Here is a 26,855-nt window from a genome sequence, read left to right as displayed (position 1 = left end):
ATATATATATATATATATATGTATGTATATGTATATGTATATGTAAACTGTGGAATTAGTTGTATCCACGGGGCCTGGACACTACTGTCGTATTCATTATCATGTTTCATCTAGAGATTCTATATGTTCTTAACTTGCTAATCTAATAATGGTTAGCCTAGCAGAATTGAGGCATATCATTTGGTGATTTGTTTGTTGCATGCAAGGGACTTCAATGGAGAAATTGTCTAGATGTAGAGGTAAATTTCCAGAGAATCTATCTTAAAAGAAACCATATACCAAATGATATGCTTTTATGAAATATAGACTTTGCTTGCCAGTCATTTCTAAGCTTGAAATAATGATATACATAGAGGCCAAATATCTGAAATAGCCTGTTGAAATTGTAAGTCCAGTATTTTGGTAGTAAAAGTGAGTTTTGTGGTGCAATGCAGTTGGGTGATACTGTGCAGCATTAATAAGATATTGGTCTAATGGATTCTCCATGATCTGGAGACTTATAATGGTGATGTCATTATTGAGTATATGGCTTGTTGACAGAAACATTAAACATATCCTTAAAACTCTTATAACTTTCTCAATTTATTTGATGTTGGTTTGTTTTCTGTGACCTGTGGTGAATCAGCATGTCTTTGGTTGTTATTTGAGTGGAAAACATTAATTTCAAAGATACGCCGTCTGTAATAGAATTACATCCTTCTTGGAATAGAATACAAGAGGTTAAATTTACACTGAAAGATGAGAGAATGAGCACAGATATAGTCCTACTGGCAAAGAGGCACCCATTGTGTTATTTTAGTTGCTCCTCTATTGACCTTTTAAACTATGGGTTGAATATTTGATGTAAAAGGTGCTCTGAAGCTGATTTGAGTCCTCTGATATTTATAATTTTATCGAACTAAGAAATGCAGCAGATTATGCTCTATGTTGTTTTTCTTTTTCGGTGTGATTTCCACCCTTGTATTAGGATTAAAGATGTCGGAAAATCTGAGACGTTATTTGTGGGGTGTTTATCTTTTGCTCAATTCGCATCATTGAAGAGGGAAGCAACACAGGGAGATGGATAATGGATGGATAAAAAAGTTAAGCTCGTTTCTGAAGATGAGCTTCCAATGGGAAATTGGGAATCCATTTGAGAGATCCCGATGCTAAGTTAAGACAACACCCAATTGATAATTAAACTAATAGCTGAATTCTTGAACATGTTCAAAAACTTTGAACATATTATCGAAGGGTATTCGCCCATACAGCTTCATATGTCAGTCAAGCGCGTCCAGAATAATCTGACTGGGCTGGCATTGGTTTGTTAAGAAAGCTAGGAAAAGGTGACTTAGCTCAAGCTGTCATTAGATTAATTAGTGCAAACATCCCATCATAAGCTGTGCGAGGTGGCATCGTCAACATATTTGCTAATGTACCGGATTCTTCTTTTTTGGGAATTTAACAGCTTCACATAGACAAACGAGAGAAATATTAAAACTGAATCAGAACCATTTTTAAAGGACAGCAAGACTTCGGTTTATTGCAAGATAAATGGCAAATGTCGATGAGGATTAGCCCAAGGGGTATGCCTACTAGCAGGCAGCAGCTTTCACATACCATCAAATCCAAACTGCCCCTTGTATATAATGGTGTCGCCAAACAATACCAGAGTGTGAATCACAACACAGGTTTCTTCATGGATCACCCTGCCTTACCATACCAAACTGAATTGATTGCATTTTCACAAAACAAATTTCATATATTAAGTAAGCTGAAAGGGCTGAAACCTTACTCCATCATGAAATTGTGCTAGAATTTTATCTGATCATTTATAAAAACAAGAAAAAAAAAACAGAACAAAGTCTAATGACGAGTTTCATATTCATTGGATCAGTGATAGCTAAACATGTAGCAACATCCTGTAATGAAACCAAATCCTTAGTGTTTTAAATCTCAACAAGCCATGAACAATCAGGAACAATGATATAGTGATATACTCTTGTCATCTGACACACTAGCAAGGCGACCTCCACCAGGTCGAAATGCCACTGCCCAAACCTGGTCTGTGTGATTGCTCATTGTCTGTATAGCTGCTCTCATCTTAAAATCCCATAGTCTTACAGTTTTGTCACTTGAGCCTGTTGCAATAGCCTCTCCATCAGGGCTTACATCCACACTCAACACCCAGCTAGCATGACCTGACATGGCCCCAATTAGAGCTTTCCCCTCAGCATCATAGATATGCACATGACCATCATCAGATGCCGAGTATAGCTTCCGTGAATCAGGCTCTGGAGAAAACACTAGAGACCTAACGGGCATGTAATGGCCTTCAAGGTGATGTAGAAATTTGGCACGAGCTACATCAAAAACAGAAATCGTGCCATCCATTGAGCCACAAGCAAGACGTCTTCCATCAGGACTCCATGCAACAGATAGGACAAACTTCTTGCTGCTGCTTTTATCAGAGGGCTTCGGTCCTTCAGGACGAGGAATTGATAAAGTTGAAATCAACCTCCACGTTGCAGTGTCCCACAGCTTGATTGATGCACTACCCCCACCAGCAACTGCAAGTGTTGTACCCTAATTTTGAAAGCTATTGTTAGAAAGCCAGTCAAAACAAATTCGAAAGAAGCACTTAAAAGACGTTCAACATAACATGTCAATTATAAGTTGTCGCCAAGAAAATTATTCATTATAAGTAGTAGACTTGACATTCAAGATAAGGTTATTAGCACCACCTGAAAAGATATGTAAGACTAACATAGAAACCACAGAAGCAGGGGTGGGTTGAGCCTTGCATGTTGATGGGGGGAATCTTCTATATGTTATATATTTTGTCTTTTTTTTCTAAGGTATATATTTTTTTGTCTTAATGGCCCCATCAAAAATTGTTAGCCCTTATTCTCTGTCTTTGACCCCAACAAAAGTTGACTAGCTCCGCCCCTGCATAGGAGGTTGTTAAGTGAAGACAGAAAGAGAGATATTTTACAATGATAAACTTAGCAGAGACAAACTCATACATTTATGCATAGAACACGTGCCTTCGGAGAATTCTGTTAACATAAGATCTTCAGAAAAAGTGACAGCTTATCGGTGAGAGCTTATTTTGCCAGGCTTAGCTTCATTTACTGATTCATTATAATCACTAGAATACGATATCATTTATTACAAAGGAGAATGAGCAAAACAGTAATACTCTACCTTGCCTACACTGTTCAAATAGGCAACAAGGTAATCCAAACTGAGGCATTGGTAAAATAATTAATATGAATGTCTTTCATTGAAATAAACACTTCATTCATTTGAATAATAGTACTAAATTATCTATACCAGTGACCTTCAAATTTAAAAAAATTCAAACAATAATCAATCAATTCCCATAGTTATAATAAATTATCCGAAATTTCTTCTGCAAAAAGTCCAATAAAATTATTACCTTGGGATCGAATTGCATTTGCCAGACCTCAGAGGGAGGAGCTTCGAGAGTGGCGATGGTGGCGTTGGTGTCGACGTCAAACACGCGAACCAAGCTGTCAAGGGAGGCGGAGGCAGCGATCACGCCGGAAGGATGGGCGGCCACCGAAACGACGCCGAGACAGTGGCCGGTGTTGGTGCGGACGAGCTCCAGCTCGTCGGGCCTCCACAGTTTGACGGTTTCGTCTAGGGACCCAGTTAACAGAAGGGCCGGGCGGGTGTCGGTGGCGGGAACCCACGTGGCAGCCCAAACGGACTCGTCGTGGGCATTTTCGACGGATTTAAGGCCCGCCAGTTTCATTGATTTTGCCATCTTGGAAATAAGAACCCTAGCAAGTAGATTTACAAGCGAAGTGCAGTGTACGGTTTGAATTTTTGTTTCTTAAACCGCTTTTGGAGTTTTTGTCAGATTTTTGGAGGGGATTGAAGTATTGTTGACTTTGGGCCTTATTGACTCAGATATTCCGGGTCAAGCCAGGCCTTACTGACTTTGGGCCGTACATACGAAATCCATGGCAGCTCCATTGTAGTATACACTCTATATTTGATGGAAAAAATTTTACCCCAGAAAAAAGAAATAAGAAAAAGTTTTCAATGTTCGTCAATGACAAGTGGCAAGTGGAGTTTTCCACAAAAGAGAAATATATTACTAGTGATTTACCAGTTGGGTGAAGTGAAGATGATCATGCGGGCATGAGTTGTGGGCAATAAGGGTTGATTGTTTATTGGATATGAACTACGAAGTCTTTTTCTTCTAATTTTCATAATATATAAAAGGAAAGAAGAAGGGTTGGGGCTTGGGCGGGTGGGGAAGGGAGGGAGGTAGAACAGCTGATCTTGGTGAGACATTCCATCTATTTCAAATTTTCAATCATAATATGGCCCACGGCACTGGCTTTAATTGAAGAAAAGGAGCATGTAAAATTATGGGCAAATGGCAACTTAAAAGCTATCTGTTTCACTTTTTCAGCTTGGCCTCGTCGTTTGATTTGAAGCCTTGAATATCAAGGGGGCCAGGACAGACATTTTTCTGAGTTGTTGCTTTTGATCGCGGTGTGGTTAATTAAGCACAACCCTTTTTAATTAACCGCTGATGCTCCTCTCGTCTATCGATGGTCGCTTGATCAATTCGTTCCTGCTCTAAAGAAGCTGGCAGACATTTCTGTGTCTATCCCCTTAGGCGTATACAGACCGGTCGGACAAATCCCATTTCTCCGGTTCCAGTTCTTGGTGAAAAATAAATTCCCCAGTGCTGGAAACTTAAATGTAGATAAATACTAGTAGTACCTTTTACAGAACAAGTATTCATCACATCAAAACCAAGCTTTTAAAACTTTAAACTGCAAACTCACACCATTTTTCACTAGACTACAAGTGCAAATAGACAAGGCTTCAATAGGTGAACAAAAAACACCATGAGAGCCCATTGTGAATACTCGACAAATTAATCAATTCCTAAACATTCTAGTATGATACCCAACAGAACTTCAAGCTTGTAATAATCTCCAGCTTAGGCTCCAGCTGATGAACGCAAAAAAACAGCACAGTCAGAGCCAACCGCCATGCATCCACATCATCCCTGGTACCATCCAAGATAGATACTCTTCAAATCATCAGAAACTGAGAAACACCCAAACTAACAAGGAGCTCCATGACGGTGAACAAAAAACCAACTCACATGAAGCTCCCATTTCCGTAATTCCTATTTATATATCTACTAATATTATTTTAATTAATACTATATATACCCTAGTATAATATATTCAGTCAACTTTGATTAATCGTATGTGTACGGGGGAACCAAATCAACCAGAAAAATTTGGGAAACGTCTGAACTTGTTCTTCAACTTGTTGCTGGATCGCACCTATATCCTTTGCTTCTCTTTCATGGAGTTTATTTTCTCTAATTTCAACCCATCCCTGAATCTGGCAATAAAGGTCTCAGCTTTAGCGTTAACATCAGGACTGGGACAAAACACCGGGACCCCTCCAATTGCAACGCCAACCCCGTCATCACATCCCATGACGCTGGCCGTCTCCACGTCACCCTTGCTTGATGAGAAATCAACTTCCTCCAAGCCCGGAGAACTACACCGAGAACTAGGAGTGCTCGGTATCTTAACAAAATCCCCACGAAAAACAAATTTGAACTCCGTCATTTTCAATGGTGGCGGAGGTGGCGGTGGTGGTGTCGGAATTAACGGCGACTGTCCACCGCTGTTCACGTTCTCGCCGTAATAGCTAGTAGTATTTGCTTTTGTCGGCAATGGTGGCCTACTGATGGTGGCTGTAGTTCGCCTCCTTGAAGGTTCGGGTGGCGGTGTTGGTGGTGCAGGTGGGGGTTTGGATGGCGGCGGAATCTGACTCTTTTGCTTGGACAGTCTTTTTGTAGAGAAAAAAGCTGGTGGCGGTGCAGGTGGTGGTGTTGGCGGGATCTGAATATTTCGCTTTGATGATCGTTTTGAAAGTGAAAATGCTGGTGGGGGCGGTGGTGGAGGCGGAGGTGCAGGCACTGAATGGTTTTTTGCTTTTGCTGCCCTTTCTGAAGAGATTGTATTTTTGAAAGACCGAGGGTGGTGGTGGCGGCGGTGGAGGTGGAGGAGGTGCTGGTGATGGTGGTGGCATGGTAGTAGAGTAATAAGGTGGTGGCATGGTAGTAGAGTAATAAGGTGGTGGCTCACGTGGAGATGCAAAGGACAATCGTGCTGATGATCATGATCCTTTGTCTTCTGTTTCTTCTTGCTCTTCCTTAATAAAGCAAAAACCATCTTTATTTCTTTGGTTGCATTACTTCTTCTACGTTCCAATTTCCCATACTTGTGCTCCGATCTAATGCCCATATGCACTGGCGGTGATGGTGCTCGCCTAGGAGGTGGCGGTGGAGGCTGTGGTGGTGTTACTGGCTGTGCAGACTCAAGATTATTGAATTCAACATTATCGTTCTGAGTCATCACCTTCTCTTTCTGCCCTACAGCTTGATAAATTCGTCTTGGCTTATGGCGTGCAGCTGGAGGCGGAGGCGGTGGTGGAGGTGGAGTTGACGGTGGTGATGAAGGTGAAGGACGAAGCACAAAGGTGTCAACCGGAATTACTTTCGCTTCAGATTCCTCAAACTCGCATCTCGTCCTACGAAGCTCATGGACTTGATCATTATATTTTGTTGAAGATCGATAATTGTTTATTTCAAAATCATCAAAAAAACGAAACCGATCTTCACTAGTCTCCCACAAAGACTCCTGTCTCAGATCTGGATACGAGCTACTGCTTCTCTTCAACCTCCGAACGCTGGTTCCCGACGCGTTCATCGGAGGATTATCATCGTAGATCTTCCTTTCTGGATACCCAAACCATTGTTGCGAATTAACACGATGGCTAGACGCCTCATTCTTATTATTGTTATTATTATTATCATTTCTAACGTTGTTGTTGCCGCTGCTGCTGCCGTTGTTATCATCATCATCATTTCTTCTAGCAAAAACACCGCAAAGAATGGCAAACAAGACTAGAAAAATGTTGAGGGAGTCCCAGCTTTTCCTCACACCGTTGGGTCTAAAAATCTGAGAGGTGATGGAGAGAAAAGGAGGGACGGCAAAGAACAAGACAAGCAATGCGATGATGGGTAAGAGAATGATGAGAACCGGTGGGGTGAAAAGAGGAGATGGTGACCGACGGCGAGGCATGGAGTTGCTCAGCTGTGGCCATATCGGTGGAGGGTCTCCGGCTATTTCCATGGGAAGGGTTTTGGAGTCTTCTTTGTATTTTGGAGTATGTTATGTTTTGCTTGTGAGGAGAGACTTTATAAACTACAAGGGGGAGGAGCCTTGACTTTAGAGGAGAGATATTACGTTATAAGAAATGAAATAATGGACCTTAGCTATTTTTTAATTACAAACTGGATTGTTACATAACCATTAATTTATTTGACTATTTAATATATCGGATATGAAATTAAATACATTTTAAATAAAAAATATATATGTGTACTTTACCTTTTTTTTTAATTTAATTATTGGTTTGAATGACATATGACCATTTTATTGTACTCTAATTATTTAGCAGCTTTTTTTTTAAGGCTATTCAAAGCCATAAAATGACTTACCGGGGATTAATCTTTTGCTCTCTTTAAACACAATAAACTCTTGATATTGTCAAGAAAATAACTGAATGATTGAAGTATTTCTAACCAAGACACTTTCATGGCAATCAGACAACAGCAAATGATAATTCAACAACATGAAAAGTACATTCATACGCAAATCTCTTAAACATTTTTCAATCAGCAAGAAACACAAATTTGTACGGATTGATTTTACTTCATGAGCTAGCTGGTGCCTGGTGCATAGGCACTTGTTTGGTTGCATTTCTCTTTGGCCATGAATGCCCTGACTAGGCTCATCAGCATGATTTGTTTGATGTGCTTTAATTTCCCAAAATCAGAGTAAATATATACTTTTTCCATGGCTAAGAGACAAACAGCAAATGACAAAATAGAAACCACTTTGTAAGATCTTGCTTAAAACGAAAAAAAAACAGTTGTTTGTCCGAATTCAGATTTCTGGTTGGGAAAGAGTTTGTCCTTCCTGACTTCCTGCAGGGGATTTTACAAGTTAAGCGAAAATCCTGAAAGGAAAAAAGAAGCCAAATTGGACCCTGTTCCCACGTGTTGGCCAATCCATAGGTAAGCTAAACTCTTATACAATGACGTTTTGAGTTACTTTGTTCATTATTGGAGCGTGGCTGAAATGATTGAAATCACAACCTTTTACAGCAAAACTCGAAAACAATGCCTTTGGGTGGCACTTTCTCAAAAGAAAAATATACATATATATATATATATAAACTTAAAACCGCGCCCCCTTTAGTTTCTCTTTTTCCTTTCCCTGTTTACTGTATAATCAGTGTTATTTGGTATATAATCATCAATCATTAGCATCAGAATGCGGAACCTTAAACTTGGCTGATGATCCCCTCCTCTGTCAGATCCAACTAATTAAGTCTTACCGATATAAGACCTTACATAGCAAAGGAAATCACGTTCTCACCTTTGTTGGAAGATAAAAATTTAACCTATAAAATGAAATAAACCAATCAAAATAATTATTGAAGAAAGGCTTAGTGGAATCCATTCATCCAGCACCCTCCAGCTTTTTGAACCTATCGAGGTAAAGATTTCAGGTGTTTTAAAATTAATGAGGAGACAAAACAACTTTAAGTGGACAAACAGTGATAATTTTCCTTGCATCACCTTTTCCACTACCATCGGCTTCAATTTCACCGGGGGAAAACTTTACCCATCAGAAAGATACACACAGAATAATTTTTTTTGAAAACTCTCACTTTACCTCTCAGCTCATGGCCAGCCAAACTAATTTTTATTTTTTTGATGGAAAACTATAAGAAGATCTTCCAAGCATGGCAATTACTTGTCCAGGAAAATCATGGCTGTACCACCAGCATTCCTGGGGAGAAAAAAAAAAAGAAAGATTTTAATTTGATGGGTAGCTCTTATCTTATTCCTGGCCCACGATTTCCCTTAGGATACAGATTATTATCATAATTCATAAATAAATAAATAGATAAAACCCTTTGGATCAGGACCCATCGCTGGTTTGCTACCTTTCTTCAGAAAGGTTTTTTTAGTTTGCTTTCTGATGCAATGCTCCACCAAAACAACAATGGCGAAGATATGAACTGCTTCGAATCACGCCGTGACGAGTACGCGCATGGTTAACGTGTGGGATTAAGATGAATTTTTGTGTGTGTGTGTGTGTTTGACTGCATTTATTCTTCAAGTAGGGTCTTGTAAAAAGCGGGAAATAAAAAAAGGAGTATAAAGACAGGTAGGGAAAGGACAGCCACTGACCACGAAGTGTCCTCTAAGTCTCTCCAACAGCTAGGCAGGTAGCGTCCCGGTAGACAGCCTGTCGTTTTCTCTCACGTGACAAAATTTCTTTTTGTTCAATAATTTCAAGTTTAGACGGATGATTATAATCAATACTTAGATAAGGTGATTAAGAAATTACTTTACTTGATCAGACCTAATCATTTATCCCAATAATCTTTTTTCTTTAATAAGATATAGTATTTGAGCTCAATTAATTACATATTTGAGAAATGGATATTTCAAGTGTTGATGATGACCCTATTTCAAAAAGGTATCAAAACGCTGTTTCTTACTATCATTATTTAGCATAGATGGATGTTGTTGTCGCCTATTGTTTCATTATTTCATCAAATAAAATGTGTAGGAGCCAAAGAAGCAAACTAAAAGAGAAACGGGAAAGATTATTATATTTTATCTATATATATATATATATATATATATTATCGAGTTTAGCTTCAGCCTCTGCTATGTGGTCAACATTTTTTATTTTTTAAAAATAATTTTATAAATTACAATTTCAAGATAACAATTAAGAAAAAAAACTCATGACATTCACGTTTAAAAATATCAAACTATTTAACCCATTGATTCATACATGATTTCTTTCTTAAAAAAATAAAGTTTAAAAATTTCAAATTTGTAAAAAAATATTCATGCTTTGAAATACTTTTGTAACATTATATTGTGCCATGTAGTCATTAAGTTTATTTATTTGCAATATCATATTATATTGAGTATTTGATTTATTAGTTAATGTATGATTTTTATCTTAAAAAAAGTAAAACTTATATCCCCTAATATATATAAAAAAAATCACCCTTAGAGTTCGAATCCCCAATTATATAAAAAAAATATTCACCCTTAGAAATATTTTTGTAATACTATATTGTGCCTTGTAGTCACTAAATTTATATAAACGAAACATGCATTTTTATAATTTTTAATTTTTTTTAAATTGTCATCTAATTTATTTTTTGTAATACTATATTGTGCCATGTAGTCATTAAATTTATTTCTATGAAACATGCTTTTTTATCATTTTTATTTATTTTTAACTATTAAAGAAAACTTAAATAATTTTTTATTATTCTATTATATTCAAATAGACCCTTATTGTTAATGGTTAAGTAATTATTATTAATCAAAACACCACTTATTATTTTTATGTTATATGGTGTTGAGCTAATGTTAACATGAAGCATGAAAAAAGCCACATAATCATATTATCATGTCTAGTTAGTATGTCATATTATCGTTGAATATAATATATCAATACAACAAGTCAGTACTACATGACATAAAATGACAAGTGATATTAACTAATAATTATTAATCAATTATTAATTATAAATATTTATTTAATTCAAAATAAAAATATAAAAATTTAATTACATGTAATAAAAATAAATATTTATTTAAAATTTTCATAATTATTAATGAAATGTAATAAAAATATACCTAGTCACTTAATTTGCCTGATATATTATAATACACGGGCACACGAAATTCTCAAAAGAGTTCCCATCTAGTTTTAGTTTTCTCTTAACTAGTTTTGAGTTTCTTTAGTTGCCATCAATAATTAGCAAAAGAAAAAAAAATCAAGTTTTCCATTAGATTTCTGATTTTCAGATCCAAAAAAACTCATGAATTGCTTGAACAAAATACTGGGCATCACCACTCACTTGAGGGAATGCAATTCCAAGCATGTGGCCTATATTTACAATGTTAAAGAAAATCTTCAACAGTCATGAAGAGGAAATGAGGTACTCAATCGTCGCAGGCATGATGTATAGTGTAGGATGGAAATCGTTTGGCAACCACGAATTAGGTGTACGAAAGAAATGAATGGATGGCTAGAAAGAGCAAAAACTATGGATAATGAAGAGTTCGTTTGGCAATTGAAAAATAATTTACTGGGGTTGGAGTTGCAGGGAGGAAAGGTACTCAACCGTCGTAGACAAGACGTATGATGTACGGTGCAGGGTGGAACTTGTTCAGCAACAACCACAAATGAGGCGTACTAAACTAGTGGATGGATGAGTGGAAAGGGCGAAAACCATGCATAATGAAAAGTCCATCTAGTAATTAAAAAATAATTTATTGGGAATTTTTTTTTTCAATATAAAAATTTTAATATTTTTTATTTTTTAGATAAATTGTCTTCAAGATTTTTTATCGTTTGGATCATTTATGAAATTTTTTTTTATCATCACCAGTGGAGTTATTTGAGCATAAATACGAGTTTATTACAAATAATAATATTATTTGATTTTTATTAATTTAAAATTAAAATAAAAAATAAACATAAAAATAATTAAAATCAATAATAATATTTTTTAAAATATTTAATCACGTATTATAACTATATATTAAAAAAAAAACCAATGTTTTATCTTTGCGTCGGCTAGAGTGATATATGAGTTAGTTGAGTTTGAAAGCTTTTAAGCAAGGGTTTAAACGTTTGTACTTTCACATGGGTTTGAAGTCTCCACACTTATATTTTTTATTTTTGAATTATTCTACTTTTTAAGATGATTTCCTTTTATCAATTCTTTTATTTCATCTAAGTTTATAAATTTCTCAATCAATTTCGTTACCTTAACTATGAGCTTCGAATGATAGATAAGATTCCTGCTTTTTGCTTGAGTTAGAATTTTTTATTGAACTTGAAATCTTACTTGTTGAGTTATAGAGTTTGGGCTATCCATTGTTGTGGCCCATAAAATTGAAATAATGGATGCTGGATTGATGTATGGTTCGACAATTTGGTAACAAATCCTGCTAAGTACCTCACACCTCGTTTGTATTTATGTGGGTGTGGATCATTTTTGTCCCTTATTCTTTTGGATCCAGTTAACGGATTTAGATCCGATTAATGGGTGTTTATAGATATAAATTAAACACGTTTGTATTTGAGTATTTTATTTAACGATTAATGCAATATAATTATTAATACGATCCTTAACTCTTATACAATATTAATTTATAATAAAGGAAGTTCTAATTTTCAAAAAAATTTCTATCTCATATTTTTTTTATTATAATATTATAAAAATATCAATATTTATTAATTAAGTAAGATATCCAAAATCTGTGTGTATGTGTATTCACTTTAAAAATATTAATATATATGAATTGTGTAAGGCATCAAAAACCTATAGCATTCACTATAAAAATATTAATATATATGAATTGGGTAAGACATCCAAAATCTATAATTATATGTATTTATCTATCATGAAAATATTTTTTATTATAATTATTAATAAGATTTATTCAATTTATAAATATATAAAAAAATTTATTTATATTAAATGATTTTATTAAAAATATATTTTAATTTTAATAATATTAAATAATTTAAATATTAAGGTTTTAATTAAAAAATTAAGTTAAATAGTAATATTTATTAAATATATATTGTTAGAGATCAGTTTCTTTTGACGTAAAATATTTATTAAATAAATATTGCTAAACTTAGTATAAAGATCCATTTCTTTTGACATAAAATATTTTCAAAATTTATATGAAAAATTTATTTTCAATATAAAACATTTTAAGAATCATAAAAATGTCTTAAGTCGACGTAAAATGTTTTTTAGAAAAAAAAAACTCTTATTCTAAGTCTGGAAATTTCTTTTCGGCTCAAGGGTAAGTTCAAGTTTCGGCCCATTACACCATTTGTCCTGCTGCCTCGCAACGCTGCGTTTAGTTCATAATTTGTCCGGGATATTCTAATTTTTTGTTAGGAACAAAAACCCTAACGCTCTCTGTATTTTTAAACGGTTGAACCCTGAAGCAACTTTCTTCTCCGTTCGATTCATTTTTCCGGCAGCCCTTTCTTCTTCTTGTTTTTTTTTTCCCTTCATTTTCTGGAACAATAAAGAAGGAAAGAGAAAAAGATGGTTTGGTTTCAATGCGAGGATTGCGGCGATAACTTGAAGAAACCAAAGTTAGCAAACCACTTCAGAATTTGCTCTGCTTCCAAGGTCTTATTTTCCCTTTCATTTTTCTTTTCTTTCAACATTTTTTTTCGGTTAAACTCGAATTCTCGACTAATCAATCATCTTTTGGGATGATTCCGCAGCTATCGTGCATTGATTGTGGAGGGATTTTTGGGCAGCAAAGCGTTCAGGGTCATACGCAATGCATTACTGAGGCAGTAAGTTTCGTAATGCTTAATTTTATTCATTAACTTGCTAACAAGTAATCTGACAGAGCATTGTGTTTTTCCCTTTTTTTTTTTTTCATACTTAGGAAAAATATGGTCCTAAGGGACAAGGTAAATCACCGAATATTTCGAATGCAAAACCCAGCAAGGAAACAAAGGAAAAACCTGATATTGATATAAATGTGGGCTTATCTCAACGTCCTCCATGGTTTTGTAGGTAATGTTCATTTTTATCCAGGCTTTGTTACATCCCTTTTTTGTCATATATTATCTTGTATGTGGAGGCTTGTGATATACTGTTGAGGGCAATAAGTCTAGTAATTTTCTTAGAACCTTACTTGAATGTCTTTGATGGTGCCTTATTTTGTGGTGGAAGAACATTTAACTTAGGAATCTTACTGAAAAAGTTATGAGGGGTGTTAGTTGGGAATTGCATGTGGCTTTTGTTCAATGAAGAAATAAAACAATTAGTGTTGCTTAAATCGTATTTTTGTATTGCACAGAGGTCCTTACCCATAGTTTTGCTCAAGCTACAAGCTTTTAAGTTTTGATCAAAGTTTAGTTATTCTTCCATTCTAATTTTCCTTTGCTTTCACAAATGAATTGAGGAAGCTTCAGATCAACAAATCAAATCAAGTCTTAATGCAAAAGGAGTTATTTTCATTCATGGAGAATATATCTCTCTGGTCCCCTTGGGTGTCGTCTGGTTTTCTGTGAATAATTCGGTTCATTAGCTGTAGATTTCTGGAGCCAATGCTATAGATTTTGGTGATTTTTAAAGTTTATCGTATAAGATTTGATGTCTCATTTAGTGAAGCAAATTATATCTGGCTAGCTGCTGAATATAATGACTTTGACATTTCATCTGTTGAGGCAGTTTGTGTTGAGCTCCTGAGCTACAGTCCAAATTATCATGATATAGAAATTACACATGATAAATATTTTGCTTGTGTTTGCAGTTTATCATTCTATATTGTAACCTGAGGAGATTCTCTTCATTATCTATGTATTTGCAGTCTTTGCAATACCAAGGCTACCAGCCAGCAGACCTTGCTTCTTCATGCTGATGGAAAGAAGCACAGGGCAAAGGCTCGGGCTTTCCATGCTAAGCAACAACCTAAACGGATAGAAGAATCTGCCCCAGATACTAAGGTTTCAACTGAAAATAAAGTGAATGGTGAGTTGGTGGAGAATAAATCTGTTGGAGAGGCCAAACAACAGGACCTGCCCAAAGATGGCCATGTCCAAATCAACTTAGAAGCAGCAAATGGAGATTTGTCATCAAAGAAAAAGAGAAAAATAGATGTGTCTGTGAGGGATGGTACTGACAAAAATAGCGGGGATGATAGCTTAGAGGAAGCAGGCAATGGAGAAGTCATTCAGGTTGGGGTAGAAAAAACAGTGGACATAAAGAGAAAGTCAAAGAAACTGAAACATGATATTGTAAAAGAACATAAAGCAGAATCTGCCTCTACCAAAGAAGATAACAACCGGAAGATAAAGTGGAAGAATTTGATTAAAGCAGCCTTGAAATCTGTATGTCTCCTAATTATGATTCATTTTATTTCAACCTTTTTTCATTATATTAGAAATTATGGTCCTTATAATTGTTAACATAGCTTTGTTAAGATAAACATGTTGGTATAAATGCAAGAGCTCCCATGTCCTTTCCCTGGAACCAGTGGTTGGGGACTAAGCAGAGGCCCAAAGTTGCTTTCCTTTTATTAAAGTTAAAATGATCTTTCCCTCCGTTGAACTTGCACTTGCATTTGTGCTTTCCCTTTTATGAATGTGGCAGAGTCCTGATGAAGTTTTGAAGATACGAAAGCTGCAAAAACTGGTTCTAAAAGCCCTCCGAGAAGCAGGTGTAGATGAAGAGAAGTCCCAACTGACTGAAATGTTGGAGCACAAGGTGAGGGGTGGTTCTTTGTGTTATTTGTTTACTAGCAAGTTTTCTGTGTAGAGGTTTTTTTTTATTATTATTATTAAAAAAAAGAACTTCTGTAAATTTTTTTAGGCGGGTTGGTTTAAGAACTGAAGCTCTTGTTTAATCTTGTCATAATATTCTTTTCTCCTTGTCTGTGCAGATTACTTCAAGCTCCAGATTTACAGTTGACAACAAATACGTCCGTCTAGTGGCTAAAGACTAAAATTAATCTTTAATGAAGCTCTTTTGTGGTGGATTTTGGAGGATGGCAATGTCACCGGCAATTGTTTTTCCATTGCAGTTTTACAGTCATTCGTTCCTTCTTTTTTCTTTTTGGAAGGCCAGTCATTTATTACTACCTTTTTTTTTAGAATTAAGTTGGAGCTGATCTTTAACCTATTAATCGTCTCCAATGCTTACAGAAATTGTCTTCATCTACTGTATAAGAGCAAGGAGAATTTTGCCCAAGTTATGAGTGTAATTCACATTGAAATACCACCAAAAAGGATTTTGTGTATTCCAAAGTATACGTAACAACCATAAACTTCTTGCCTTTGCGCCTGGATATTTATAAACGGACGTGAACTCTTAATAAGTTTTGATGTCGTGACACTTTCAGCCTACTAGGAATCTCATTGAAGTCATAGCCGCATGTTCTGTTTATTTATTTATTTGGGCAAGTTAGCCGCCTATTTTATGCTGCTGGATTATTGTTTAAAGACTATAATTAATTGAGACTCCGCCGGTGTATTAAAAAAATTCGTTATAAGGCGCCGAGGAAGATTGATTCAAGACCTTTCCTGGACTCGCTGGAGTACAGATTAAGATGTCAATGCAAATTCTTTCCTCCATTGGTCCAACAAGCATATAATCAGCACCTGGCGGAAGGTTATTCTTATAGAGCTAGCAATTTCACTTGGTTGTCATTTCGACCGGTTAGCCGTCACCTGAGTCAGCCTACAGTGATGACAAGTGTGGACAGGATTGAAATTTGTTAATAAAGTGCAATTCTGTATCGACAATGAAGCAAGTTATTCCATTAATGAACTCATCGTATTACTTACAAATAAAAATAGCCTCAAATTTCATGGTTCTATCAAAGGCCAGGTATAATTTCTTGTATGAATTCCTGTAAACAAAACATTTCTCCAATATCTGTTGTCTTTACAAGGATGCTCAGCAGATGGGACAGGTCGGTACTGTTTCTCATATAGCATGCTTGTGGGGCAACAGTTTCCACATTGCCGCCCAAGCATTCAATATTTGATTTGCATGCAATTCCTTTGAACTCAACATGGATAAAGGTGTGAGGAGCATACTTCGAATTCTAGGTGCTTAGGTTGAAAATAGAATAAAAACTATTATGATCAGCAGTACAACAGAGCATGCCATTGCCTGCAACAACAAAGACGTGCAGTATATGTTATATACTATTCGAGTATATTGAATGGTGATTTTTCACTCATTACATTAAAAATAAATTGAAGAAATACATTTACCAAACAATAAGTTCAAACATGAGAAAAATAGAAATCTAATAATCTTAACCAATGGCAATAATGATAGACTTTTTCTGGTATGTATGAGATTATGATCCGTTATTAACTATTGAATAAGTTACTTTTGAGAGGAGGAGATGGGGGAGGGGGGAGTTGGGGGTGTACTTACAGCAATTGCGGAAGCAGCAAGGCCTGCTCTCTCCCTAGGATCTTTGCGGTAGTGATTTCCAAAATAAAGAAATGTAGCATAGTACCACATCAATGGGCACACAAATCCTAAGAGGAAGCTGTAACAAAAGAAGGTAACATTATAAATGGAAATTTGCAGCTGGGAGAAGAAGAAGAAAGGTGAAAAGTACTCACGAGAACCATCCTATCCCACAGCCAAAGCATGGAAGAGGTTTGTCAAAAATCCCTGTCTGGAAGTCCTCTACATCTTTGATAAGGGTATACTTGCCTTTTTCCGTGGCATCTGGTGCTTGCCCTACCATCACAGCTTTTCTTCTCAATTGATTGAATAGACATAAAAATATCATGATGCTAAGATCAATGTTCAATTGATAGAGGATCACATATGGAAAATTGCCGCACAATATATATAGATCAAGGAAGCAGGAAATGACACTGTGCCTCTACTTGCTACAGGGAATGGGTCAAAAAAACCCTGATTGGGCATGTGAAGGCTAAATAGAATCACTACCTTTAAATACTGAATAGTATCGAGCAGATGGCCTCAAAAGATCAAGATGTTTATCAGAGACTGATTTTGCAAGCTCAAGGTTGTTCCTCAAATTCCCTACCTCCTCAACAGCAGCACCTGTGACATTGAGAATTCATGTTCATAACAGGTAAGGTAACTGGATCGAGTGTATCTAGTCATCAATTAACCTAGGAAAAGAAATCCTCGTACTAATCATTTGCTTTATTTTCTTCTTAAGTTCTCCATGAACTACTCCTTGTGGCAGATTGTCCACAACAATAAAAAAACAAGGTCTGTTGCCACAATGTTGGATTCCTAGTACAAGGTATACATAACAAAAATCTTTTGATGAGGATCCAAGCATAAAATTTCCTACAAATATCAGAACCTTTCCTGTTAAATACCATCTATCCTTGTTCAACAGATCAACCACATTCATATGTATCTGCAACCATACACCATGATAGAAGCATTTTTTGAACAAGCAATTGCTCAAAAGTGATAAAAAGGGGTATACGGCAGGTGAAATACACTTCACTGTAGAATATAGTTCATACTGTTCTGCTCTTAGCTCAACTTCATTTCATTCCTATCAGATAAGCAGCCATAAATATAGTCGCAAGCTGTATGCTATTGACTCATAGACAGAAAAACTTTATAAATAAAAATTAGTAAAGCAACTACACTACTGATGATATTATTTTCTATTCTTGTTCTTACAAATCAAGGTATTTATTTACCTAGAAAAAAATCATATGGTAGTATTTGACTTTTCATCATCTCTCATCAGCTGCGTGACATTCTTAGACATTACAGTATTTCTATTTAGTATCAGAATTCATTATCAATGCAGTCAATAAACTCTTATACTGGCTCATAAGAAAATTGAATGCCTCAAAAAAGCAAAAAACATAAGAGCTCTTCTGAAAGAAGGGAAACAAATATAATCAAACCGCATCAATAAAAGTACAGGTTTTCTCTACAACTTATTGGCCTGACTAATAACTGGCATATTTAGGGAGAGAAATTAGTAAACACAAAAAGGGAGAAAGATGGATTACTTTGATCCATGTCTGCTGGAGCTGATGAGTTTGGAGTATCAAAGGCGTCAATGTATACTCAACGAAACAATTTCCTGCTTCAAATGGTAACGTAGAACCTCAGGTTTAATTCTATAGCTGATGATGAATTGCCATCTATGATCATGCTTTCAAACATAGTCCATTTTGTAGTACAAATAAAAAGAAAAATAAAAATTTGCTTGAAAAATTGATCTATGATGATACTAAACAGCTAGGCTAGCAGCAGGTAAGCTAGCATAGAAGCAAAGAACTAAAAACAGAAATATCTTTCAACAGAGTCAACGTGCTCTTAAACTTAAAGTTCCCAGACAACAAAAATGCAGCTAAATTCATGCTTCTTTGAAACTCTGCTACGATCCAAGTTAGGATAGAGTTCATAAATTCAACAAAAAGTTCGAAAAATCCAGGATAACTGCTATGACATCGACGTATATAATTTTTAGGAATCATTCGGGGAAAAAAAGAAGGAAAGAAAGAAGATTGAAAAGAAAAACCACAAATAAGAAAGGAAATCAATAATATAATTAATTACGATCTGATATCTTTCAATCTCTGGTTATTTGAATTCAATTACTTGGATTATTGAACAAGTAGATAGAAATCTCATTGGATCAATAATTACTAAATAAACTTCAGATATACAAGTGGGAACAGAAATATCCAGATGAATTCATGACCAGAATTAAGCTAAAACAATCCAAGAAAAAAAAAAGCAGATTATATGCGCCATAATCTATAATTAAAATCCCATAAAAAAGACGAGTTCAAAACACATAATCTTAACAATCAGACAAGAAATAATCAAAGAACATAAAATAAAAAAAGAAAGAAAAAGATAAACTTGCCTGCGAAGAACTGGAACCAAGGAGTGAGCTTTGGATTGATGAATTCTTTTGTAAACCACAGAAATGAAGAAAACTTGCAAAAAATTTGCAATCGAGGAGTGTTTTACATGACAAGCAAAGCAGAAAACTTCTCTCCTCTGTTTGAATACGGAGCGAAAATTGACTCCCCTTTATGTCTTCTGCAATAATTATGGCGGAAAATTATGGAAAAATAAAATTTTTTTTGTAATTTCGCTTGTCTTAATTTATTATTATCCTTATCATTTCTTGTAATAAAATAAACATGCTTTTATTCACTTTATTTGAGCGCTACCTTGAAAATTATTTTCTCCTTGATTGGAATTGGACCACGTAGAAAATGACAACTATACCCCTTAGTATGGCTCATCTTGTGTTTTCTTGGTATGGTATTAATGAATTTTTATCGGCTGGTCCATTTTCGTTTGGATTTTTCTGTTTTTTCTAATTTCTAAATGGCCTACTTGTTGCCGGCAATGATTGAGTTATTCTGGTACCAAGCAAAGCATTGTGTTATCACCACTGTATTTTCCAATGTATCTTTCGTCGATTTTGACTAATCTAACAAAAGCCACCAATTTCATTTTTATACGGTTGGGGTGATTTATTTAGATAATATTTGATGAAGGACTAATAAATAGTTCTTAGTAACATATTAATTAATAAGTAATAGTACTATTAGTTTAAATACAATAGTTGAGAATGGAATTCTTCTGATAGTAAAATGAAATTAGAGAATGCTAGTGGTCCCAGATAATCAGACGATGATAATGGTTCAATATTTTTGTGTGCTTCAAAATCAAAATATGTCTATGTCCATGTCCATGTCCATGTGCTTAGATCATTGAATTCCACGAGAACGATAAGTCCCCACCCAAAGCCTGAAACTTGAGCTTTATTTGATGGTTGAAGTAATTTGGTTTGGAAGGAAAACTTAGAAAACATAAATTAGTCAAATTTCAGGTTCATAATTATAGATTCTGTTCGCAAACCGCACACATAAACGGGCCCTTCTGAGGTTATCAAATCAAATATACATGAAAGTGAATGCCAGAGCCAAGGCCTACTATTTGAGGCCCGGGGTACTCCATGTATTTGAAACGCACCCTGAAATGACTTATCTAAATTTGCATGTCACATGCTGGTATGAAACGACGTAGTATATTGCATTTGTCAAATTCGTGGTGGTTACATGCAGAAGTTAAACAAGATCCATCATCAACCACCCAACTGCCCGAGGAACATTTGGTTCGGGCAAGCATTTTGGGAAGTTGGGCAAAGCTGCTGTTTGGTTGGTTTCCAGCCACGCGCCTCGACTTTCCTGCCGTTTAGTTAGAGCCCATTGGTTCCTTAGCGTTAGCCATCAGAAAGAAAAATGGAAATAAGGTTCAAAGTAAGGAAGAAGGTTGGGTACGATTATTATTATTTTGTTTAATTGCTTGGTTGGTGTGAAGAACAAAGCATTTTGAGGGTCAAACATTGTATAGAGCCGTGATTTAAGGATGAACATGGGACCTTTTGATTGGATATTTCATGGATTAGGTTCAAGCCCACAATTTCCTTCATAAATACTTATTTGAACATTAAGTTATATGGTAGAAAACTTCTAAATAGCATAATTTGATAACTCTTTATGCCCTTTTTTGGACATTGACGATTTGATGTTTATAATCACTATATTGTTTTTTCATTGACATCCCCAGTTCTCTAATCTTCATTTTTAAAATATCTGAAATTTTATTAATTTTGTGATTCATACAATAATAATTTAATGAAAGTGGCCATTTCTTTACCTTTTGAAAGCATGAGAGACAATTGTCACAAACTAGAAAATCAGCCATTTGGGCAGAAAAAAGGTTCCTTGTATCATCAACTTGACAAATTTAGTCGAGACATGTGCTATGTATTAGATTCAAATTTAGTTGTTCAATAGGTTATATTGTATAAAAATATATTTTAAATTAGAAGGTTTTATTTTATTACGGAGTTACTTTGTTGAAGAAGCAAAATACTTAAAAATCAATTTATTTTATTACTCAAGTTGGGCTCAAACTTAGCAATAAAACAAAGCGAACTTCGTAATTAAATCTTAATTTGTTTATACTCCTAAATTTGAGTACCTAAGGGTAGGATGAGATTTAGACAAAAATCTTAAATTTGAATCATAAAACTTTCTTCTTATATATATATATATATAAAATAAAGCTAGACAAAAATTTGAATAGCCTTTTATTTATATAATAAAAGCTGTAACAAGGTTATAGAAGCACAAGCTTGCAAGTTGGAAGTTTGAAGTGGGGGTTTACCGCAAAGTTACAATAAAAGGATTCTAAATAAATTCAAAAGAATTTTTGGAATAAATAATTCTTTTATTATTTTTAATAATTATAATTTAGAAAAATATATTTTATAATTTAATAATGATTAAAATATTAAATAAATCTTTAAATTATTTCAAATTTGTTAAACTAACCTCTACTTTTATATCATAAAAAATAAATTATTAATTTGTAAAATTTTTTTAAATTTTTTTTATGTTGATAGAAAGATTTATTTTAGTGTAGTAAAATAATAAAAAGTTATTTAAAAAAAAAAGGAGTGTACATACATTTTTTTAATATTTTAACTTTCGAACTATTCGTGTTACTTAACAAGATAGAAGCCTTTAGATTTTAACGCGTCGGATCATTATTCGAAGCTAAGCCCAGAACCAACGAAGAAGGCATCCAAGCCCAGAAACAGCTCTCCACGTCCAGGGATTCCGACACCCCAAGTCAATTTGTGGCTTTTGGCGTACCGCCCATACTTTCCACAGACCACTATTCCAGTCTTGTATGGATCCAGGTGTCCGTGGAACGCCACGTTAAAAGTTGAAAGACCGAAGAAATAAACAGTTAGAACATACTCTGCTTTTAGGACAAGTCCAGTAACGTCTCTTCTATTCTATTCACTGTTTACTCTCTTTTCCTACCGGCACTAGTTTTTTATTGCTTCTATTTATAATCCAAAAAGAATCCCAGCACAACGCTCTTGTTTTTCTCTGTCGAAGTGCGCTGTTTGTTGTGAAAATTGAAGATGGGAGATGACACGGGAGTAGCAGCAGCAGCAGCAACAGTAAATGATCATAGTAGCAGCGGTGATCATAGAAAGGAGCTGGATATTTACCCTCTAAGTTGTTACTATTTTGGATCCAAAGAAGCCATCGTTTTCAAGGATGAAACTCTGTCCGATCGTATTAATAGGATGAAATCCAAGTACTTTTTCTGCATCTCTTTTTTTTTTTCATGTAAAATTCAATTGGGTTCTTTTTATTTGCCAATATCTTTCATGGGTTTAACACTTTTAACATTTTTGGCCCCCCAGTTATGCCGCTCATGGACTGAGGACTTCTGTTGAAGCAGTTATTCTGGTTGGTTATTTTTCTCTACTCTCTTTCTGGATGGCTTCAGCTTTGTCAGTGTTATTCTGATTGTTATAGTTTTGAAGTTTTGATTACTAAAAAGAGTTGAATATTGTTTAATTTTGAAAGAATTGCATTTTATATTATTATAGCAAGAATTTTTCTCTTTCTTTGTATCGTGCTTGGCATTAGCAATGACTGCTGATTGACCATAAAGGGGATTTTATTGAAGAATTAGGTTGAAAGTAATGGACTTCAGTTAGTTGAAGGCTTAAACGTATGAACTATTTTGTAGTTATTCTTTTTTTTTTAAAGGTATTTTGTAGTTATTCTTGAGCACGAATTCTTGAAAGTGACAGTCTATTGGTAATCTGTTAAGACTGTTATTAATTTAAAAGCAAAGAGGTGGCTTCTGGTGGTTGAGAACATCCATTTTTAGGCCTCGGATGTGACTTTTTATAAAGGATAGACTGTCTTCTACATGGCGTGCCACTTGAAATGTTGTGAGAAGGCAAACTTGTCGGCTATAACCAGACAATTATATGTGGTTCATGCAAATTAGTCCCATGGGAATGCATTAGTTTAGTTATGTTTCCACAAATGTTTTAAGCAATGTTGTTTAATCAGGTTGAGTTGTTCAAACACCCTCATCTGTTGCTGCTGCAAGTTAGAAATTCCATCTTTAAGCTTCCTGGTGGTCGTTTGAGGCCAGGTGAATCAGGTAAATTGTTAGATTTATTAAACTGTCTTACAAACTTGAATTTGGTTAGGTGAATCATTCTTGAGCTGAAGGGTATTCTTCTAAGGGTTCACTGAACTAAGATGAGCTGAATTTCCAGATATTGATGGACTGAGGCGTAAGCTTTCCAGGAAGCTTTCTGCCAGTGAAGATGGCAGTGATACTGAATGGGAGGTAAAGCAGTTTTCCCCCTATTTCTATTGAAGTATTATTATGGCATGGTGTGAAAATTCTCACCTTCTTTAATATTTAGGTGGGAGAATGTCTTGGCATGTGGTGGCGGCATGATTTCGAAACATTATTGTATCCTTACTTGTCACCCAACGTGAAAAAGCCTAAGGTAGTTGGTACATTGATGCTGCTTCTGCTGTAGTGATATACCTTTCTCTGTTCTTATGCTAATCTCATTTTATAGGAGTGCACCAAAATCTTCCTTGTAAGGTTGCCAGAGAGCCGAAAATTTATTGTGCCCAAAAACCTGAAATTGCTTGCAGTTCCACTGTGCCAGGTTCATGAAAATCAGAAGGTACAAGTTACCCCTACAATTGTGGTAAATAAATGGTGCTTGGACATTGAATGAGACTAATCTTACCACAATGTTTTGTATAACATTTGATGCAATTTCTCTTCCATGGTTTAGATGTCACTTTAAAAAGGCCTTTTGGATATCAATAGATAGCCTTCTTTTTGTGGTAGCTTCATTATGATGTCCTGATATTTATGCTACAAACTTGTTTGTTCATAGCATAAGATTTTCACCAGAGTTTCACATGTTGCTAATGCTTCTAATTTTTTGAATTTTTGTAGACATACGGACCGATAATATCAGGAGTGCCACAGTTGCTATCTAAATTCTCCATCAACATCATTGACACTTAGAATAAGCATGTTGACCATTTGGAGTTGGGTTTGAGGTAAAAATTACAGGAAATAGTGATATGATGTGTGCAACAAGCCGATAGAAGTTTTCAATCTTGGGTTTGTAATTTTCATGAAACCGCAAAACATACTTGTATATACCATAGTTTTCTTACAGGAAGTGATACATAACATTGATCTCAACAATATTAAATTTATCTTTATGTTTGTTTTTTTTTTCTTTTGAATTCCTTTCCCAGAATGTTTTAAATTCCTAGACCATATGAGTTGAATTGTAAATTATTCACAAATCTTCCTTAATTTGTGTTTCTTTTAGCTGCTGATAAATCAAAATTTTATTGGTATTTGATTTTGCAATGTATTAAGCTTTGGAAATTAAGGTCTTTGAGAACTACGCTGCTAACTAATTTTGCATTGATTTGCAAGTCAAGATCTCTAAATTGCCAGTGGGTTAGGTGTACTCAGTTCTTACAGAAAAAAAGGAGCAGAAAATAAGAAAATTGTACCAAATGACTACTTATGTTATTTTGTTGAGCATTCAGGAAAAAGATTAATCAGGAATCCATGACATGGAGCAGAACTGCATATTGGCCTAGCTATTCTCTTTTACTTGAAATGTTTTATGAATCTTTTCCTTGTCTCTGCTCAGACTGGCAACTTTGGTTCTCACCATCTAGGAATCAGATTTATTCGCCAGCTTATATTAGGGCGTATTTATGGTAGAAGTACGTGTCTGTCTGGTTACTTTGAGTATACTAAAATTTCTGGTAAAAGCCCATGTCCTACGACAAACTCTCTCTTTGAAGGCGGAAAAGCCTGGTAGAAGATTCAAGCCCTTCATGACTTAACCACTAATGTCAAATACACTTCATTAATATGCATCAGACTCGCAATTCATAGGCAAGTTCCGTACACACGAACGGGATGATGACTCAAAATAAGTAACGAGATGGAGTCGGACGCTACACTCTAAGGGAATCTTAGAACTAATTTTAGATAAACCCAACCTCCTCGGAATTCTGAACTTTGATAGGTTCTGCTTCTCCCTTGTTGGTAGGCAGACAAGTGGGCAAGTGGGCAAGTGAACACTGTTGCCACTTTTTGAGAGTTAGCCAAATTTTAGGATACATAAAACAGTCCACTGTTACCATTAGAAGGCTGATAGCAAGTGGTCCCATATTCATAAATGGTAGATTACTAGATTTGACGTGTTGCAGGTTTCCGGGCAGATTCGTTGTGCAATCCAAAGAACATGATTGCAATTAACTTGCAATAAAACTTCTTTTAGCCGTAGCCTGTACGTGATTCTGGGTGCACTTAATACTGCAAGCAACCAGATTTTTCCTTGTGCTTATCAAGTCTGGAGTTTTGCGGATATTGCTTGATGATGAAACCAGGATGCTTAACGATGTTTTTTGCTACCAACATGAGAAAATAAAATTTGATAGGAATAAGAAAAAACAAAAGCAATTTATGGGCAACCAGCAAGTCCGCTATTGATTGTTGCTGCTGGGCTAGCAATTTGTTCCTGCTTAGTGCCTCTCTAAGCCTATTGGTGCAGATCCCCACATGCCATAAATATGAGATTCCTCAGTTGCCAGACAGCCAAAGGCCCAACCTTAAAAGACATCTCATTTCCAAAACGGAAGAAAAGGCCAAAGCCCTTCTTTTGATTTTTTAACTCCCCTAGTCAAGATTTGCCGAACCGGCCAGCTAAAAAGGCATAAGGACTTGTCAGTATTTAATTCAGCAGGTTGTCAAATGAAATTGAAGTACAACAGTGGGCGAAAAACAGAGTGTTTTTCTTTTCCCATTCCCAGTTTACTTTTCTGGGGTGACCAAACAGATATTTGTAGAAAAATAACAGAAGCCTGTCTCATTATTTTCGCTGGTCATTGTGGGCAAGCAGTAATGAATTTGATTGGAAGAATGGAAAATGCTTTTCTTTTCCTGGAAAAAGTTTTCATTTTCTAAAAAAACGATGGTCAAATCATGCACGTTATTGTCACGGTGTGCAAATTAATTTAAATTTCAGTAAAAATGACAGTAATCTTTTTAATATCTTCTAATTGGTGTCACTCATATGCTGGTTCAACAAATTTAGTCAAAATTTTGTGTGGTTGCTTTCCCTGCATTTTCCTTTTTATTTCTTTTTCTAGTTTTATACTTCCACCCAATAAAATAGACTAAAAAATAATATAAAACGTAAAATAAAAGGATATATTAATCTTTTTATAAAAATAAAAGATAAT

The 26,855-nt window shown here is 35.2% G+C and overlaps 5 protein-coding genes across 6 annotated transcripts; 2 read left to right on the top strand and 3 right to left on the bottom strand.

Moving 5' to 3' along the window:
- Positions 1-1,786: 1,786 nt before the first annotated feature.
- On the bottom strand, positions 1,787-4,162 carry VIP3 (Transducin/WD40 repeat-like superfamily protein). The gene is made up of 2 exons (XM_021420830.1): positions 3,422-4,162; positions 1,787-2,565 (listed from the first exon to the last, which is right to left on the bottom strand). Exons 1-2 carry the CDS (start codon positions 3,770-3,772, stop codon positions 1,954-1,956), a joined length of 963 nt encoding a protein of 320 aa, XP_021276505.1. The 5' UTR covers positions 3,773-4,162; the 3' UTR covers positions 1,787-1,953.
- A 434-nt stretch (positions 4,163-4,596) lies between these two features.
- LOC110410992 (hydroxyproline-rich glycoprotein family protein) lies at positions 4,597-7,260 on the bottom strand. The gene is given in 3 exon segments (XM_021420973.2): positions 4,597-5,979; positions 5,981-6,144; positions 6,147-7,260. Coding segments are annotated over 3 exon segments (1,863 nt in total). The 5' UTR covers positions 7,191-7,260; the 3' UTR covers positions 4,597-5,324.
- A 5,826-nt stretch (positions 7,261-13,086) lies between these two features.
- On the top strand, positions 13,087-16,398 carry LOC110411426 (zinc ion binding protein). Its single transcript, XM_021421564.2, has 6 exons — positions 13,087-13,332; positions 13,431-13,505; positions 13,601-13,731; positions 14,531-15,050; positions 15,313-15,426; positions 15,602-16,398. Exons 1-6 carry the CDS (start codon positions 13,246-13,248, stop codon positions 15,662-15,664), a joined length of 990 nt encoding a protein of 329 aa, XP_021277239.1. The 5' UTR covers positions 13,087-13,245; the 3' UTR covers positions 15,665-16,398.
- On the bottom strand, positions 16,266-19,829 carry LOC110411427 (60S ribosomal L18a-like protein). Of its 2 annotated transcripts, XR_002444759.2 has the most exons (7): positions 19,568-19,829; positions 18,702-18,775; positions 17,641-17,757; positions 17,304-17,424; positions 17,110-17,227; positions 16,506-16,836; positions 16,266-16,398 (listed from the first exon to the last, which is right to left on the bottom strand). XR_002444759.2 is itself a non-coding variant. In XM_021421565.2 (6 exons), the coding sequence occupies exons 2-6, from the start codon at positions 18,709-18,711 to the stop codon at positions 16,777-16,779; spliced, it is 426 nt and encodes a 141-aa protein (XP_021277240.1). In that variant the 5' UTR covers positions 18,712-18,775; positions 19,568-19,829; the 3' UTR covers positions 16,450-16,776. The 2 variants fall into 2 exon arrangements, 1 of the variants encoding a protein (XP_021277240.1); XM_021421565.2 differs by lacking the exon at positions 16,266-16,398 and having other exon boundaries at positions 16,450-16,836.
- A 2,449-nt stretch (positions 19,830-22,278) lies between these two features.
- Positions 22,279-24,812, top strand: CFIM-25 (homolog of CFIM-25). Its single transcript, XM_021421060.2, has 7 exons — positions 22,279-22,839; positions 22,949-22,994; positions 23,613-23,706; positions 23,825-23,898; positions 23,978-24,064; positions 24,140-24,250; positions 24,532-24,812. The coding sequence occupies exons 1-7, from the start codon at positions 22,661-22,663 to the stop codon at positions 24,601-24,603; spliced, it is 663 nt and encodes a 220-aa protein (XP_021276735.1). The 5' UTR covers positions 22,279-22,660; the 3' UTR covers positions 24,604-24,812.
- Positions 24,813-26,855: the final 2,043 nt, after the last annotated feature.

The sequence above is a fragment of the Theobroma umbraticum genome, unplaced genomic scaffold, assembly GCF_002168275.2.
Source record: "Theobroma umbraticum cultivar Fairchild unplaced genomic scaffold, ASM216827v3 scaffold_56.0, whole genome shotgun sequence".
NCBI lineage: Eukaryota > Viridiplantae > Streptophyta > Magnoliopsida > Malvales > Malvaceae > Theobroma > Theobroma umbraticum.
This window is presented reverse-complemented; position numbering and strand designations above follow the sequence as displayed.

Bases quoted from the DNA above. Each gene is read 5' to 3' on its own strand.
- LOC110411427 (XM_021421565.2), bottom strand. The intron at 17,425-17,640 runs GTAGTGATTCTA...CTGTGATGGTAG, and splicing joins ATACTATTCAGTATTTAAAG to GGCAAGCACCAGATGCCACG. The intron at 17,228-17,303 runs GTGAGTACTTTT...CTTTTGTTACAG, and splicing joins TGTGGGATAGGATGGTTCTC to CTTCCTCTTAGGATTTGTGT.
- VIP3 (XM_021420830.1), bottom strand. From the start codon at position 3,772: ATGGCAAAATCAATGAAACTGGCGGGCCTTAAATCCGTCGAAAATGCC. The intron at 2,566-3,421 runs GTAATAATTTTA...TTTCAAAATTAG, and splicing joins AAATGCAATTCGATCCCAAG to GGTACAACACTTGCAGTTGC.
- CFIM-25 (XM_021421060.2), top strand. From the start codon at position 22,661: ATGGGAGATGACACGGGAGTAGCAGCAGCAGCAGCAACAGTAAATGAT. The intron at 23,707-23,824 runs GTAAATTGTTAG...CTGAATTTCCAG, and splicing joins TTTGAGGCCAGGTGAATCAG to ATATTGATGGACTGAGGCGT. The intron at 24,251-24,531 runs GTACAAGTTACC...GAATTTTTGTAG, and splicing joins AGGTTCATGAAAATCAGAAG to ACATACGGACCGATAATATC.
- LOC110411426 (XM_021421564.2), top strand. From the start codon at position 13,246: ATGGTTTGGTTTCAATGCGAGGATTGCGGCGATAACTTGAAGAAACCA. The intron at 13,333-13,430 runs GTCTTATTTTCC...ATGATTCCGCAG, and splicing joins GAATTTGCTCTGCTTCCAAG to CTATCGTGCATTGATTGTGG. The intron at 13,732-14,530 runs GTAATGTTCATT...ATGTATTTGCAG, and splicing joins CGTCCTCCATGGTTTTGTAG to TCTTTGCAATACCAAGGCTA.